The sequence below is a fragment of the Meles meles genome, chromosome 6 (assembly GCF_922984935.1).
Source record: "Meles meles chromosome 6, mMelMel3.1 paternal haplotype, whole genome shotgun sequence".
NCBI classification, from domain to species: Eukaryota; Metazoa; Chordata; class Mammalia; order Carnivora; family Mustelidae; genus Meles; species Meles meles.
The window spans coordinates 130,954,822-130,971,580 of record NC_060071.1 but is presented as its reverse complement, the minus strand read 5'-3'; the positions used below and the strand labels follow the sequence as shown (position 1 = coordinate 130,971,580).

At 35.5% G+C, this 16,759-nt stretch overlaps 1 protein-coding gene across 5 annotated transcripts in view; it reads right to left on the bottom strand.

Moving 5' to 3' along the window:
- Positions 1–16,759, bottom strand: part of CEP128 (centrosomal protein 128) — a 412,817-nt gene that overhangs the window by 253,336 nt on the left and 142,722 nt on the right. For all 5 annotated transcript variants that reach the window (XM_046006996.1, XM_046006995.1, XM_046006999.1 and 2 more), the window contains 2 exons: positions 6,640–6,816; positions 939–998 (listed from right to left, as the gene is read on the bottom strand). In XM_046006996.1, coding sequence (XP_045862952.1) covers positions 939–998; positions 6,640–6,816 — 237 coding nt within the window. The remainder of the gene's footprint in view (positions 1–938; positions 999–6,639; positions 6,817–16,759) is intronic.

The following is a 16,759-nucleotide window of genomic DNA, read 5'->3' as shown; positions in this document are numbered from 1 at the left end:
TTATATAGCACTGGAAAAGTCACAAACCTTTTCTAAAACCTCACTTTCCTCATATTTTTAAATTAGGATATGGGACAAACTTAAAAGTTTCCTAAGTTGGACTACAATTGTTCAGGTTTACAGTACAGTTGGTTTTCTTATAGAATTTAAATTGGGATCAAAGACTTTTCACTTTAGCATCTTAAAGCTGAAAAACTAATTTAAGTGTCAATACTCAGATAAACAAACATCTACATTATATATGGTTGTGATTTTCTATATATTTTAGTGAAGGAATATCCAAGTTGACATGATATATGAGAATAGCTGGTAACTACCCCATAATGCAGAAGAATCTTCTTGCTAAAATTAGCAAATTGTTTGATTTTATTTAGATTTGCTCACCTGCCATTTAAATTTAAATCATCAAGCCAAAGAACCATGAAGCAAGAAAGTTATCTTCGGAACATAAAGTTTACCCTTCCCACTTTGTAACTGAAGAAACAAGATATCCAGAGAAATGAAGGGATTTGTTTGAGCTACAGGGAGATTTGGCAGGCTTTGAGCTTATCTCCAGGAACTAAAATATATTAAGTATCTAAGTGTATGTAAATAAAGGTTTATATCTTTTATATCTGCCCTGACCTTTATACACTTCCAAGACATTGCCTAGCCCAAGAAAAAGGCGGAAGAATTTGTCTGACAATCTAGTTTTGATATTTCAACAGCTTTTACCTTCATTTATTCTCTCATTCTATGAACTATATACTTACACAGTTAAGCTAATTTTTAAATGTTAAACTAAAGGAATATGGAAATTTCTTAAATGCATGACGAAGATATCTTCCCCAAAACAGCTTTGTATGTTCTGTTCTATAACAAAATGTATGGCTGGCCCAAATAGGACACCTTGAAAGTCATAAATATTATGGTAACTTTAGGACTTAAAGATAAATTACCTTGCTTTCTGCTAACCAGCGATGTGGGTCATAGTTAATATCAGGACTGGACGAAAAAACCTACAAAAAAAAAAAAAGGAAATTGTCTATTAGAAGTAGAATTTTTTCTGAATTGAAATTCTTCACCATACCATCCAAAAGTTTAGTCCCTATATTTAAAGGTTTAAAAAGAAAAAAGTTCAAGTACCCAACCAATTCCAAACCACTATTTAGCTAGTATGTCTATGTATGTACACATGTATGTGTGTACATATGTATGCACTGACAGTAAATATTTACTTCAAATACAGACATGAATCAGCTTTCAAGTGTTCTCATTGCTAGAATCTCTGAACGCTGATTCCACAGAGTTCTGGCAAGCAGCCTCAGTTAAACCAGTGTACTTCATTTTTATTTACTACTTTGCCTCAGTCTTGTTCCACGTAATATATTTCACAGTGGGTTAGATTTAATTACATGGAAACTTAATTCTTTGTCTCATTTATCCTTCTTTAATTTCATACTATGAGGGCCATTTTGTCTCATTAATGGTTGTATAGAACTGACAGAAACTAATCAACATGACTTTGTGCAAACATTGCTTTATATTTCATGATGGTAACAAAATCCTACAATAAATGGATTGTCTATACCAGCTGCCTTGGTTTCCTTCAGACCAATTCATTTGTAAAATCCCTTGCCATCTGGTTCTGCCTTATTACTAATGAAACGGTGCTCAAAGGTTTTCAATGACTTTATGATTGTAAACACAGAATTTTTTCAATCCTACTTTCTTTGAAACAGGTGCTACCTGTGATATTTTTACAGGTCTCCTCTGTAGAAATTTTCTGCTTAAAAATACCCTATCCCTTTGCAAGAGACATCTATTCCTATTCTTAAATATTTCCACACTTTCTGATGTGTGTGCTCATGACTCCCCTAAGGAATATCATTAGGTAATTCATTCAGACAGATAGATGATGAATACGTAATGATGCCGACCATATGCCATAAACAAGAGTGCTGTATTCTCATATCCAACTTTTCTCACCATCCAAATCTCACCCCCAACTCTTATGCCTCCCTGAGTTCAGCAAAATCCTGCTTCTAGTTTATAGTGTTTTCTTCTTCAAACTCAGCTATTTGTAAGCATGTACTTGTCAATGATTGTCACTGATTATATGTTTTATTGTTCTTTTCCATTCATCTGTGTCATGGTTTCAATTAAAACTTCAGTAACTGAAGATCAAGTGTTCAAGATTAAAGTCTAAAATAATTTGATAGGAGTATAAGTAATATTCATATTTTGTGACTTTTTTTGCAAATTTATATATAGTTTAGTGTTTAAGAGAATAGCTGTGTCCACTTATAAGTGAGGTGACTTAATTTCTCTAAGCTATAAAATAGGCAAACTGCCTCATAAGGCCAAAGTATAAATTAAATAAAATGAGGGTTAGCACAGCATCTGGCACATAGAACACCACTATTACTACTTATTGCATATAAAGAAGTCATCATCAGGAAATAGACTTCAAGGTTTATTGCGACAAGAAAACTTTAACAACAATTTGTCATAAAAAGTTAAAAGAAACAGAGGAGCCTGGGTGGCTTAGTCAGTTAAGCTCAGATCATGATCCAAGAGTCCTGGGGATGGAGCCCCGAGTTCAGCTCCTTGCCCAGCAGGGAGTCTACTTCCCCCCCCGCCCCACCCCTACCATTCATTCTTGCTCTCCCTTCCTCTCTCTCTCTCCCTAGAATAAACAAAACCTTTTTAAAAAGTTAAAAGAACATCTATATATACATAAATATATAAATATATATATATGACCAAAAAAAGACATAATAATGATAGCAAGCATTAGTTGAGTATTCAATAAGTGCAATATATTTCACTCCATAATATGCACCTTATATATCTTATTCTACTTTATCCTCAAAATAAGCCCACTTATAAATGGGACATGAATTCTTAGAGAGAAGAGAAATTGCATAACTTGTCCAAGGTCATACATTAGCAATATGGAGATGCAATTTCAGCCAACATCTGTCTTGAGCCAAAGACTATCCTCTTTATGCTCTACAAATGGGTGAATACTCAGACCAAGTGTTATGAGAAAAGCTCCTCAATTATCAAAATTGGTCTGTGAAAAGATATAACTTTAATTCAGACACTTTCCTAATTGTTTTATAATAGTGATGGCTTATTAAGTGTCTGTCCTTAAGTTTTCAAACACAACTTGCATTAACTAAAGTGGAATAAATAATAAATATGGTGGCTGGAGAAAGAAAAAGTAATCAGAAATAATATCAGTACTCCCAAGGACTTTTCTCAGGCTCATTTGTTACATATCTATTATCCAATTCATATCATAGCTGTCACTCTCTACATAAAATGACTAAAAATTTCATCAGTAATATACCAAAATCAACAAATAACAAAGAATAATTGGAATTATTCCATTTTTTAAAACACTTTATAAGGATCACCACTCTCCCTTAAATTTCTGAACTATAAAGCACAGAATGAATTTTATTTTAAGAACCCCTTGGGTTTTTTCATGTGTCTGTTGGCCATCTGGATGTCTTCTTTGCAGAAATGTCTGTTCATGTCCTCTGCCCATTTCTTGATTGGATTGTTTGTTCTTTGGGTGTTGAGTTTCTGCAAAGAAGACATCCAGATGGCCAACAGACACATGAAAAAGTGCTCCACGTCACTCGGCATCAGGGAAATACAAATCAAAACCACAATGAGATATCACCTCACACCAGTCAGAATGGCTAAAATTAACAAGTCAGGAAATGACAGATGCTGGAGAGGATGTGGAGAAAGGGGAACCCTCCTCCACTGTTGGTGGGAATGCAAGCTGGTGCAACCACTCTGGAAAACAGCATGGAGGTTCCTCAAAATGTTGAAAATAGAACTACCCTATGACCCAGCAATTGCACTACTGGGTATTTACCCTAAAGATACAAACATAGTGATCCGAAGGGGCACGTGTACCCGAATGTTTATAGCAGCAATGTCTACAATAGCCAGACTATGGAAAGAACCTAGATGTCCATCAACAGATGAATGGATCAAGAAGATGTGGTATATATACACAATGGAATACTATGCAGCCATCAAAAGAAATGAAATCTTGCCATTTGCGACGACGTGGATGGAACTAGAGCGTATCATGCTTAGTGAAATAAGTCAATCGGAGAAAGACAACTATCATATGATCTCCCTGATATGAGGACATGGAGAAGCAACATGGGGGGGTAGGGGGATAGGAGAAGAATCAATGAAACAAGATGGGATTGGGAGGGAGACAAACCATAAATGACTCTTAATCTCACATAACAAACTGGGGGTTGCTGGGGGGAAGTGGGATTGGGAGAGGGGGAGCGGGCTATGGACATTGGGGAGGGGAGGCGAACCATAAGAGACTATGGACTCTGAAAAACAACCTGAGGGTTTTGAAGGGTCAGGGGTGGGAGGTTGGGGGAACAGGTGGTGGGTGATGGGGAGGGCACGTTTTGCATGGAGCACTGGGTGTTGTGCAAAAAGAATGAATACTGTTACGCTGAAAAAATAAATAAAAAAAAAAAAAAAAAAAAAAAAGAACCCCTTGGGTTATTTGAGGTGAGAGCAAATGTTATATTCTTCATATTCATTTTTTTCCCCAAGTTCAAAAGAAGGTAACAACAGAAGTTATTTATTAATAGAAACCCACAACAAAAAAGATGTACTCTAAACAAGACAACAACAATAAAAAACTTAATAGAATTTCCATTCTTTCAGATTTACTTTCCACCCATCAGTTGGATTCAATTAGTCTTTCTCTAGGAGAAGAGGTGTAAAGAAAGACCCATTACCCAAATCACCGCATTCCTAAAAGCCTATTAAAAAATTGGGTATTTTTTGGAATATGTTGGAAGGATAATTTGTGCCTCAAAAAGAAAATACTTAAGCAATCTGCAATCTACCCACTATGTTTTAGCCTGTAATTGCCCATAACAAGGTTTATATATCTTATAGCATGATCTAAATGATACCATTTCTATGTCTCTATCTGACTGAAAATAAGCCATCCTGATACAAATACTTAGATACAGAATAAATATCTCACTGTTAGTATGTGCTTCTTTCAGATGAAATTAGGATCTTAAGGTCACACATCCTTTAAATATAGGTAAACATGACAAGTCAAATAAAAAAAGCAGCGGCAGACAGGAAAAAGAATAAGCCATCATTATAACAAGCTCTACAACAAAACTGAAAGAGTTTTTCCTCTAAAACCAATTACTCCTCATATTTGGCTCATAGTCCTCTCAAAATGACATCTGAGTGTTTTAAAAAATGTAGATGGGAGTACCTGGGTGGCTCAGTGGGTTAATAAGCCTCTGCCTTCGGCTCAGGTCATGATCCCAGGGTCCTGGGATCAAGCCCCACATCGGGCTCTCTGCTCAGCAGGGATCCTGCTTCCCCCATCTCTCTCTCTCTCTGCCTGCCTCTCTGCCTACTTATGATCTCTGTCTGTCAAATAAATAAATAAAATCTTTAAAAAAAATAAAAATGTATATAGGAATACATATTGCAGAAACTCCATCAACTCCACCAAGTTCTACCCGTCAAGATATTTCTATTAAAGGTGAATCCTAAGACACCTTCCACTGCAAGTGTGGAAATATAGTTCTACTTTCTTTAAAACACCACATAAGTGGAAAAAAAAAAAGAAAGGAAAAGGATATGAAGGAAGAGTAGGAAAAAAGAGGAGAAAGAAGCCAAAAAACAAAACAAAACAAAAAAAAAAAAAGAGAGAGAGAGAAGAATGACAAAATAAAAAGAAGAAACACCCAGAAAGTATTAAAAACTAAGAAGCCCTTAGGTGTAACACTATAATTTAAGTCCTGCCATCTCATCATATGAAATAAATACAGGGTAAATGATGGCTAAATGCTAAGGGTTATGGTCCCGCCGTATTGAAGCAATGCAATGCAACATAGCAGTACTACGACCGAGACTAAAGGAGGGGCTCACCTTCAAGGAATGAAAAACGTTCATGATCAATTCTTTTTTTATTTCATTTCATTAGAACTATAAATTGAATAGTAATATTCTGTTTTAAAGATAGAAAAACTCACCTGAGTATATTTGTCTAAACAGGGAAGGCAAATAGCACCGTGCTCATGTGTTTAAGCTCAGGGAGTTAGAACCCCAAGGTCTAAAGTCTTGCTTCTAGCATTTAACTAAATACATGGCCAGGGCCAAGTTACTTAACCTCTCCAAGCCTTGCTTTCCCTTGTCTTAAATGAATTTAATCAGAATACCTAAAGGACAGTAGTTTTAGAGTTTAAGGGAGAGAATCCTACAGTACCTATAATATAACTAGTACTCAAAAGATGTTAGCCATTAATACACTAACAACAACAAAAATGGCCTGTGATAATGAAAATCCAGGCCTCTTGACTCCAAGGATATTTTTTTCATCAGAACTGCTGCCTCTCTCCTAAGACATTTTCTTTTACAGAATGCGATAGAGGCAATTCCATGAATTAACGTACACCTTCTCTCCCAGGACCATGCAGTAGATATATAGTATCGCATTCTAAACAGTACAAGATGTTAAAACTTTCCAGAATAAAAATGTGACTACCATATAACCATGCATTAAAATCTTCTTATAATAATATATTAAGAAACTAACTGAAAGGCACAATGAGAACTCATAATTACTTTCAATTTCTCCATCGAGTCCCCGGAGAAGGTTTTACAAGCTGCATCAATTTCCCTTCCTATGACACCAAGAATGGACTCCTGTTCAGTCTCCAGGCAAAGAAGTTGATCCTTGAGCTGCAATCTGGCCTCTTCCATCCTTCTTAAGTGCTCTTCTTCATTGCTTATATGCTTTTCCTAAAACATCAGTAAGAAAAACAGAAGTTAATTATTAAGTAAAGGCAAGAAACTCTTGTATTATCTGTACAACCGACTCAAAGGAGTGCAGTACAAAACAGATCTCTCAGTCTCCTTACTTCACTAAAATAAAATGTTTTGCCTACTCATCAACCGAGGTCAAGTTACAGAGAATTCAGAAAAAGGAACTGAGGGAACTGAGTGAGTAGATACTTGGCAAAGAAAATTAAAGTAATTCTGTAACCAAAAGAAAATGAAGTTAAAAAAATCCTTTACATTTTAATGCCATTAATGGACTGGAGAGTAAAAGCTGATGCCATGAACAGACTTTGAGTTTTCAATAAATATTAGTGAAACAATAGAAAAAAATATAAAATAAGATTGTTAGTTTCATTTCAGAAAAAAAAATACCTATTACTATCTTATTTCATCAAAACATAGTTTTTAAAAAGTCCAAGTTTTCAAATGCCAGTCATAGTGCATAAATGTTTTGAGTCATGTAAATTTTTTTTAAAGATTTTATTTATTCATTTGACAGAGAGAGATCACAAGTAGGGAGAGAGGCAGGCAGAGAGAGTGAGAGGGAAGCAGGCTCCCTGCCGAGCAGAGCCCGATGTGGGACTCGATCCCAGTACCCTGAGATCATGACCTGAGTAAAAGGCAGCGGCTTAAACCACTGAGCCACTCAGGCACCCCCTTGAGTCATGTAAATTTGATAGAAGCAAGATGGAAGTACTTCTCAAGTAAGCAAATACATTTAATGAAAAAAAAAAAAAGGTTTCTAAACCAGGTGGTGGGTAATAGGGAGGGCACGTACTGCATGGAGCACTGGGTGTGATGCCAAAACAATGAACACTGTTATGCTGTAAATAAACAAATAAACGAATAAAAAAAATAAAAAATTAAAAATTTTAAAAAAAAAGGTTTCTAAGAATCCTTTAAGAGCTTACAAAGACTTGGGGACCCATTCGAGGCAAAGTAAGTCTCAATCATGATTGCACAATTTCATTACTAGAGAAATTCTAGCAGAGTAGCACAGACCTGGAAGAGAGTAACAGAATCACCAGAATTATAAGTATAAACAATAGCCCCAAAAGTCATGGTGGCTGGCTAGCTTTGCTTTCACTCATTACACAGTAACCTGATCATTCTTTACCTACCCTAGTAAATATAATACAAGCAGGAAAATTATGTGGTCAAAAACTCCAGCCTGAAGTTAAAATAATGAGATCCATCCACTCAATTAAAAGTTACTTATGAAAGGTAAGATAGCATTTTAGCAGAATCACAAGGTATTTCCTTTCAACTCTGCCCAAAGAAGAGAGTCCTTTCACAAACTGTCTTCTATCCTTCCCTCTAGCTTCATAACTCTCTCCTTCCCACTCTCTCATATATCAACTACTTGCAGCTTCTCAAATATGCCTTCATATGTCTCTCCAACCACTTCTGATGTGCACAACACTGCCTGAAACTATACTATTTGAAAATGGGCCTGGTAGCTACAAGACAGCCTTTATCTTGATGACTATATCCTAGCAGTCTGTACCTCTGCTTTGTGAACTTAGGAATTGGATCTTCTTTCTCTTTTGGTACCCTGAGTGGAATCATCTTTCAGCAAAAGAGTAACATTAAGCTCACAAGAGACTAATGTACAAACTAGACTGCCACTCAATTAACGAAATCAGTTTACAATAAGAACCATAACTGCCATATGGATCAGAATGTTCCTGTCAGCATACCCAGTACATTTCCTCCCTGCAGACCAATCTGGATGGGAAGGCAAATTATAATCAGAATGTTGCTTAATGAATAGGGAACTGGAGCGAGGGGAGTTTATTTTATGAAACAATGCGTATATGGCATCACGCTAATGGCAGTCTGGTGCGTCCAGTGGCACATCAGGGATTTACAAACCACAGGAACAAGTGTTCCATTCTCTTGGGTGGTGTTTTGATGGAGACTGAAGTACATCTCCCTAACTTTCTCCTCTGTTCACATTCAGTTTCTGTCCAAACTCTCCCTCCTGACTGATAAGGCATCGCTTTAGAGATATTGATATCTTCACAGAATCTTGCTCTCATCTAGGAGCCTTTCTGAAAAAATTAACATCCTGGCTCTGAACAACATTTGAAGACTTTGAAGCTTACTTACTAGAAAGCAACCTTCCCATCAAGTCCCCTAAGAGGTGAGGCTACTCAGCCCTGTACTGTTGGCTACCCCCACCTACACTTCCTAGCCTTCAAAATTTAGCCTTTGAGATTTAGTCTCCTTCCTTTACTGATTTCCCAAAGCAGAATGTTCCTAGAGCATATTATATATATCACAGTTTTAAATATATATATATGTATAATTATATATATATAGCTGTAATATATAGCTGTTTTATATATGTGTGTGTGTGTGTGTGTGTATATATATATATAGCTGTAATATAATTGCTCTTCCACCACCCTCCCTCAATAAACCACCAATTTCGGGAGACTGCAAAAGATGCTTATAATTACCTTTAAACTCCACAACTTTGTTGAATAAGTGATTTAAAGTTTTTCAAAGACACAAATTCAATACTGGAAAAATCATTTCATCAACGACCATGCAGACCTATATACACTCTGAAGCTACTGATGTGTGCTTGGAGGTTCCTTCTATGCATATGTAGACCTCCAGAATGCTGCTGTATTCTCACTCGTGTGATATTAATAAAGAAAATACCCTATCGGGGTTACTGAAGTATTTAGAGGACAACTGTTGCTATTCTAAACCCAGAGAATTCACAATGATGTTCTACCTGTTCTTTCCTTTCTCATTTCCTTCAGAGCCAGCTTTCTTCCATCCACTATCCACTATTTCTATATTTTGATATTCCTAAAAATGTTGATATTGTCAGGAAAGGCTCTATAAATTCAATCTCTTTAGCAAAGACTGAGAACATCATTATCACTTCACTATCTTTTGTGAGACAGTCAGCAGGCCAGGTCCAACTGACCTCCCTTTGAAGTAAAACTCACAGAACTATGAACTCACACGGACCTTTGAGATCAATTGGTTTAACTACCTATTATTCTTTCAAGAATCTTTTATTTGACATTTCTGGCAAATGGTCATCTGACCCCCCTACATGAACAGCTCTAGTTTCAATGAATAAAACACTTGACAAAACCATAACATCCTTTCATTTGTCTAAGTGCTGTACTCAAGAATTAAAGTGAATAGATGAATCCCCTACTCTCACTTAATCACATTCCAGGTAAATCCATGTTCTTTTATTTAACTGGGTTTCAGACACTGCACCACACTGGTTCTCCATCTGCATGTGCTCCAAAACCTAAAATCTAGGAGTTAAGTAAGCTCTTCCATTCTGTACTTTTGTACCACTCTGTATTGACTTATTCACTCATTCCAACAATTTTTATAGAAAGCCTACTATGGTAAGACATTCTCCTGAGTACTAGGGACAGAGTGAATAATTAAGGCTCCTGTCTTCATATAGCCAACAACTATCTCCATGAAATGTCATCCCTTTCATTTTGCCTCATTCTTCTGGCTTGAGAATACTTACCTGAATACTAAATTGTTCCCAATGAATTAACTTTTTCTCCCAGTTTCATGTTTCAGAAATAGCTCTACAAATGGAACTAACACAGCTCATTCTGAGGGAGAAGTGGAAAACTGGCTGGCTGACAGTAATCCAATCATCCTGTCTGATTTGAGGATGCATGGATTAATAAGGGGAGATGATAATATTTAGGCACTATAATGAGTAGTTCTTGGTTTTCTAGAAAATTCAGCAGAAGTAATTCTACAATACGACTAACCAAAAGCCATCTTTTCCTATAGAATTAGAGGTAACTCGAGGTATTTTAGAGACTATTTAGGAATTTGGAAGAAAAAGTGGCTTTGAGGCACAATGGATAGCACATTGGACTTCCAGAAACATGGAAGACACAGTCCAGCTTCAATGTTTCAGCATGAATGGACATGTATGTCTAGGTCATGGCACCACAAAAGGAGCTTCTCTGTGGGGGAGAAGATGGGATTAAATAGATAGATACAGATGAAGCTGACTACAGCAGTCTGTATGATCCAAAAAGAAAGATATCCTATACCATGGCTGAGTTTGAGAAAGAACCTTAGAGAATAAACTCAACCCTAAATTACACAAATGAGGAAACCAGAGTTCAGACAGAATAAATAACTGAACCAAAGTTAAAGAGGCCAAACACATAACTTGAGTCTCTTGGCTCCTCACTAAGTGCTCACTATTAAAATACCAGATAAGTTGAATTCTTAAATTCGACTTATCTGGTAAGTGACGTAGTGGGAAATTCAGAACAGAACACACACACACGAGAGAGAGAGAGAGAGAGAGAGAGAGAAACATCAAGCATGCATAAAAAGCCTAAACTTTTAGGGGCTATCCATCTAAACTAGAGACGTACCCTATGTACACATAAAATCTGCTGTTGGCATTTTTAATCAAAAAGTATACTAATCACACAGGAAGCAAGTTATAGTTCCATAGTCGAGAGAGCAAAGACTTTATGAAGCTTCCATTTCAGGACAGGAAAGGATTACACTGTTGACATTTGTGTCTAAAGCAAATTAAAAAAAAAAAAAATACTGCTCACAATCTCTTCAAACACACATATGTGCACACATACACTGTTGACTGGCGTCATCAATGGATCTGTAATTCAAAGGATGAGAAATTTTCCTCTACTCATATATTTATGTTGCAGCACACTCTTTACAACTCAGAACATTCACTTTCCCAAAGGCTGTAAAGATTATAAGGAGACAAAATCTTACAGGAAATAGAACTTCAATAAACTAGAGCATGTCCAAAATATTATCTCCTTGGCGAAAGTTTGTGAGATCCCTTCAATGTCCTAAGAGGCCCAGAAGAGCCACTTTATTTCCAATAGAGTTGGCTACAGGATATGAAAACAGGTCTTCACATCTTAAAAAGAAAAAGCTTAGCAAATAAAGCACACTCACATGACTAAATAAATCATTGAGTACAAAGCTACTGTTAAAAAAAAAAAAAACTACTGTTATTCCTTTATTGAAAACTAACTTGAATAAGCAAGTATGACAATATTTCAGCCCCAAGGTCATCTTTAATACATCAGCAGTGGGTGAGGGAGAGATAGGATGAGAGGCAGAAAAAAATCAAATTATATTAAAGGCCAGAATTAAAACAATGTAATTCAAAGTTATTGGAAGCATGGCATATTGAAACTATAGACCAGCACATATCACCTAAAAAGTTGTGAGAAGGAATATTTCTGTAACTCAAGATAACTGCTATGCCTAAGCCTTAAATCCAGGACACTAGCATTACAAGGCAAATTATGAAACTATCCTGAACAAAAATTGGATCTGTCCGGAAGCCATTTATCTAACTCTCTAAAGAAAGCTCACATTACTTACGCCAACAGAGTTGACTCAACTACAAGGAAGTTAAGTTACAATGAAATGCCAACCAAGGCAGAAACTGCAGAACAACTAAAAGAGAAGGATCTACTGTGGGTATTATAGGGTATCTGAAAAGAGTTTCATCTAGAAAATTACCACACTACAGTTCAAACTGTCTTACAAAACAAGAAGCAAGTAAATAAACAAATAAAACATTAAATCTTGGCCACACCATAACTACTTTTTGCAAACTTATTTCTTAAAAATACAAGATTTTATATGACTGTGCACTTTTTAAATTCAAAGTATGGCTGTACATTAAATGTTGAGATTGGTATTTAAAAATAAATAAAACAAAAAACCAAAGCAGCACTTCCAAAATCAACAGTTCAGATCAGTTTGAAAAAGTCTCCATGGATCCAACCTATGTATACCCTATGCCCTCAGTGAACCCAACACTATTCAGGAACAAAGAGGACAGGGGAAGGTCATAAACTGATTTTTTTTACCCATTATAAAAGTACAATAACATGCATTTTCTTCCTCACCCATGCAGATATTGTAACAACAGATAACTTGAGCTCTTAAGAATAATAGGAATATCTTCCCCTTCTCTTGCCCCCCAGGCACTTTATAGGAGCTTCCTCTACGATTCCTACTACTTTGTATGTCTTTTATGTCTGTCTCTTTAGCAGACTGTGAAGCCCTATTGGGCAGAGATTTTATTCTTCTCTATATAAACATCCCAGTACCCAGTAGAGTGTCTCAGTTAGAAGTCAATCGATAATTTTTTCTGAAACATACATATCCTTTTATGTTCCATTCATTCTGTGAGCATTTTAAGTGTGCGTATGCTCTATGGGCCAAACAGAATAGACCCCAGCAATGCAACAATGAAAAAAAACAGAATCTCTGAACTCAAATGATTTCTTATGTTTCTGGAAGTTTGATTTTGCAATAAATCAATCAGTAAAATCATTGAGAGCAATCATCTTGTCAGTAACAGGTTACTGTAAATGGCAAGGCCAGTTGATGTCACAAAAGCGAGGGCACTGCCAGGAGTAAGAAGTAATCAGATGCAGAGTAAGCTTTAAGGATAGAACTAGTAAGATCTGTTAAGGAATTAAGTACAGATCCATGTGTGAATGAATGAAATGCTTCTTTATATGTATTTAATAAGCAAAAGAACACTGTAATTCCTACTAGAAGATTGGTTTCTTAAAATAAAAGTGCTACTATTTTGTGGGTTAGATATTCTTTTTTTCTCCTCCGTAAGTAGATGCTTTACACTATTTCCTTCAAAGAAGGGAAAGAAGTTACAATTAATAGTATGGTAAGAATAAGAGCTGAAAGCATCAGTGAAATAGAAGCACTAATAGAAAAAAAGTAAGGCATAATTAGAACATTGGATATATGATTTGGTACATATTAAAATTGGGATATGAAAGAGTTTCCAATCCATAACCTAGTCTTAGGCAGGCATAGGAAATTTATCCCTAAGACAGAAACCAAAAAAAACCACAAATTCAGATTTAAACTCCTAACCCCACTTAAGGAAATTATTCTTGCCTCAGGCTTTTTAGTATCTTTTCTAGAAGAATATTGAGAAATACAAAGATCATTGGCAGCATAATCAGAAAGGTGTCAGGACATGTATTGGATACATTCCTAGAAATTAATATTCAAAGTCGGAAACAAAAATACCACTGAAGGGTATTTTATGCATTCATTAAGTTTTAGGACCATTTTGCAATTATTATGTATTTCTCTTAAGACAAATGCTAGGAAACAGAAATAACGTTAGTTATTTAAAATCAGCCACTTTTGATGCATTTCTTTTTCTGAAACAAAATACGGACAAGGAAACAAACAATCAGAGTTTCAAATTATGCATTTGGAACGAACACTGTTTAATTTTCAAAAGAAAAAACTGTATCATTCAGCACCAGGGAAATGTTTATAAGCTTATGGTGTCTTTAAAAACCAACGGGATTTATTCTCTTTTTTTCTTAAAAGATACTTAAGCATTCATTTATTCTTAATGAAAGAATATGGGGGAAAAAAGTTAAGAACAAATTTCCAAATAATGTAACTTATGTTAACAATGACCACCTCCTGGTTGTTTTCCTAAAATTTACAGACTATTGCTCATTTGACATTAAAGACAAAGTGGATAGAGTCACTTTAAACTGTGATAAAAAAAACAAAAACAAAAACAAAAACAAAAAAAACACCAAACCTCACTTAAAACAAACCTGGACATTCATTTTATGTTCCCTTTTAGGGTCTAACCAAAGCAAGCAAGCTGGGACTGCTTACCTCCCAACAAAACACTAAAACAGATAAAATACAGGACACTTCATGCAGCCTGTTCCCCTTGGCTTTCCACATCACAACAACTGCATGTACCATTATTTAGCCTAACTCCTACACTATGGCGATCACTCACAACCTCAAAATTAAATGAAATCAAACTGATAATCCAGGATTTTAAAGGTAAGTGTCCAACAAGACTGCACTCCTCTAAAGCCTTTGTAATTTTTAGGGACTCGATGAATTAAGGATTAAATGGCAGTCCTCTTAAATCAAGTCCAAATCAGGGATGAAAAATATGCAAACTTTGACTTCACTCATTATATTCATTTAAAATCAACCTCTTTGATTGTAAATGGTTGGTAGAAAAGTCACTGCCAATGGAAAAGAGTTTGAAAATGCGTCTCCACACTTACGTTCCATTTTGGAAAGTAGAGACCACATGTACTTCTATACAGCCTTTATTTCTTGCCTCGTCCTCTGCCACAGCTGTATGTATAACTGCTCCCTCCCCCCAATCACTGCATAGTCACTTCACCTTTGCATTCTAAAACTGTTTCTTAAAACCTGGCATAGGTTTTCATACATGGTAAGGACTCTGATGTTTCAGCCAACTCTGTGAAAGTCAAGGACTACTCTGGACTTAATGACTACAAGTGGTTCAAATTAAAAGCCCTTTATAAATAACAAATACAAAACAAAGTTTATAATTCTATCTTTAATTTGACCATCTTATCTTCATTTTTTTAACAGTTTTAAAGATTTTTTTTAAGATTTCATTTCATAGGAAATTGCTTATAACATCTCAGTCAATGTTTATGTCAGAGTATCTGGTTTAAATTTCCCTCCAAATTAATACAACGTAGATACAACTTTATTCTCTTTATTTTACTCACACAATTTAAAATAGATGCTGCACGAAAGAAAGAGTAAGTCCTACCTAAAAATGCCCGAAAGTATAAACACTCAACACTAAAGTAAATGAAAGAAGTTAGCAGCTCATTTGCTTCTATTTCTTTCTTGCTATTCTGAAAAACAAAAAAATTAAAATAGAGAATTCTGCCTGCCACAAAGAGTTCTTAGTAAAAAAAATACAGAACTGAAACTCTATAAAGTAGTGACTATTTTATAGACAGCTGACAATCATACATATTTTTCCATATGATGAAAAATACCAATCCTGAACGGATGGTCAAATTAGAACTGAAAACACAAAATTAAAAAAACACTGATTCATTTTTTCCTGCCACAGATATATTTTATGCGGCAATATCAGGTTTTAATTTGATTTTTCTAACAAAGTCACTGATGACTTCTTTTCCAATATTGGTGTCAAACTAAAAAAATTAAAGAGTATATGGTAATCTGTTGGATATAATAACCCTAAATTTAAATTTCACACTATGAGTTCAATGAAAAGATATAAATGTGAGTCATTTTACTGGCAGTAAATAAAGGGAAAAAAATAAAAGGAATTTGTGCTCATATCCTGTTTCCACCACAAGCTATGCAATGTTGGACAAGTCACTGTGTTATACTCACAACCTCAGTTTCCACCATCTGTAAAAATGGGCATCATAATTACACAGGAAAATTACCATTTTTCAAAGATCATTATTTAGTACTAGGAAAAAATCTCCCTTAAGTGTTTTTATCCAATATAATAGTAGCTTTAAAATATCTGCTAGGTGGGGCACCTGGGAGGCTCAGTGGTTAAAGCCTCTGCCTTTGGCTCAGGTCATGATCCCAGGATCCTGGGATAGAGCCCCGCATCGGGATCTCTGCTCAGCGGGGAGCCTGCTTCCCTTCCTCTCTCTCTGCCTGCCTCTCTGCCTACTTGTGATCTCTGTCTGTCAAATAAATAAATAAAATCTTTACAAAAAATAAAAAAAAAATTTTTTTTAATTAAAAAAAAATATCTGCTAGGTGTCATTTCACAAATAATTTGAATAAAGCATTTCAAGGGAAGGAACAAGAATACATGTTTATGAAGCCTGATCTACTCAACACTTAGATTCCTATAACCACTATAACCACTATAGCCTTGGATGGCCTTAAAGTGTCCACTAATTGCATAATCACAGTTTCTGTCTCCTGAAAAAAATAATAGAAAAGAAGCCTCTTGAGAGAATCCAGAATACTACATAAATTAGCAATAATTATATGAGCTAGCTAAAAATCCCAGATAAACTATATAATCTATATACTGGTT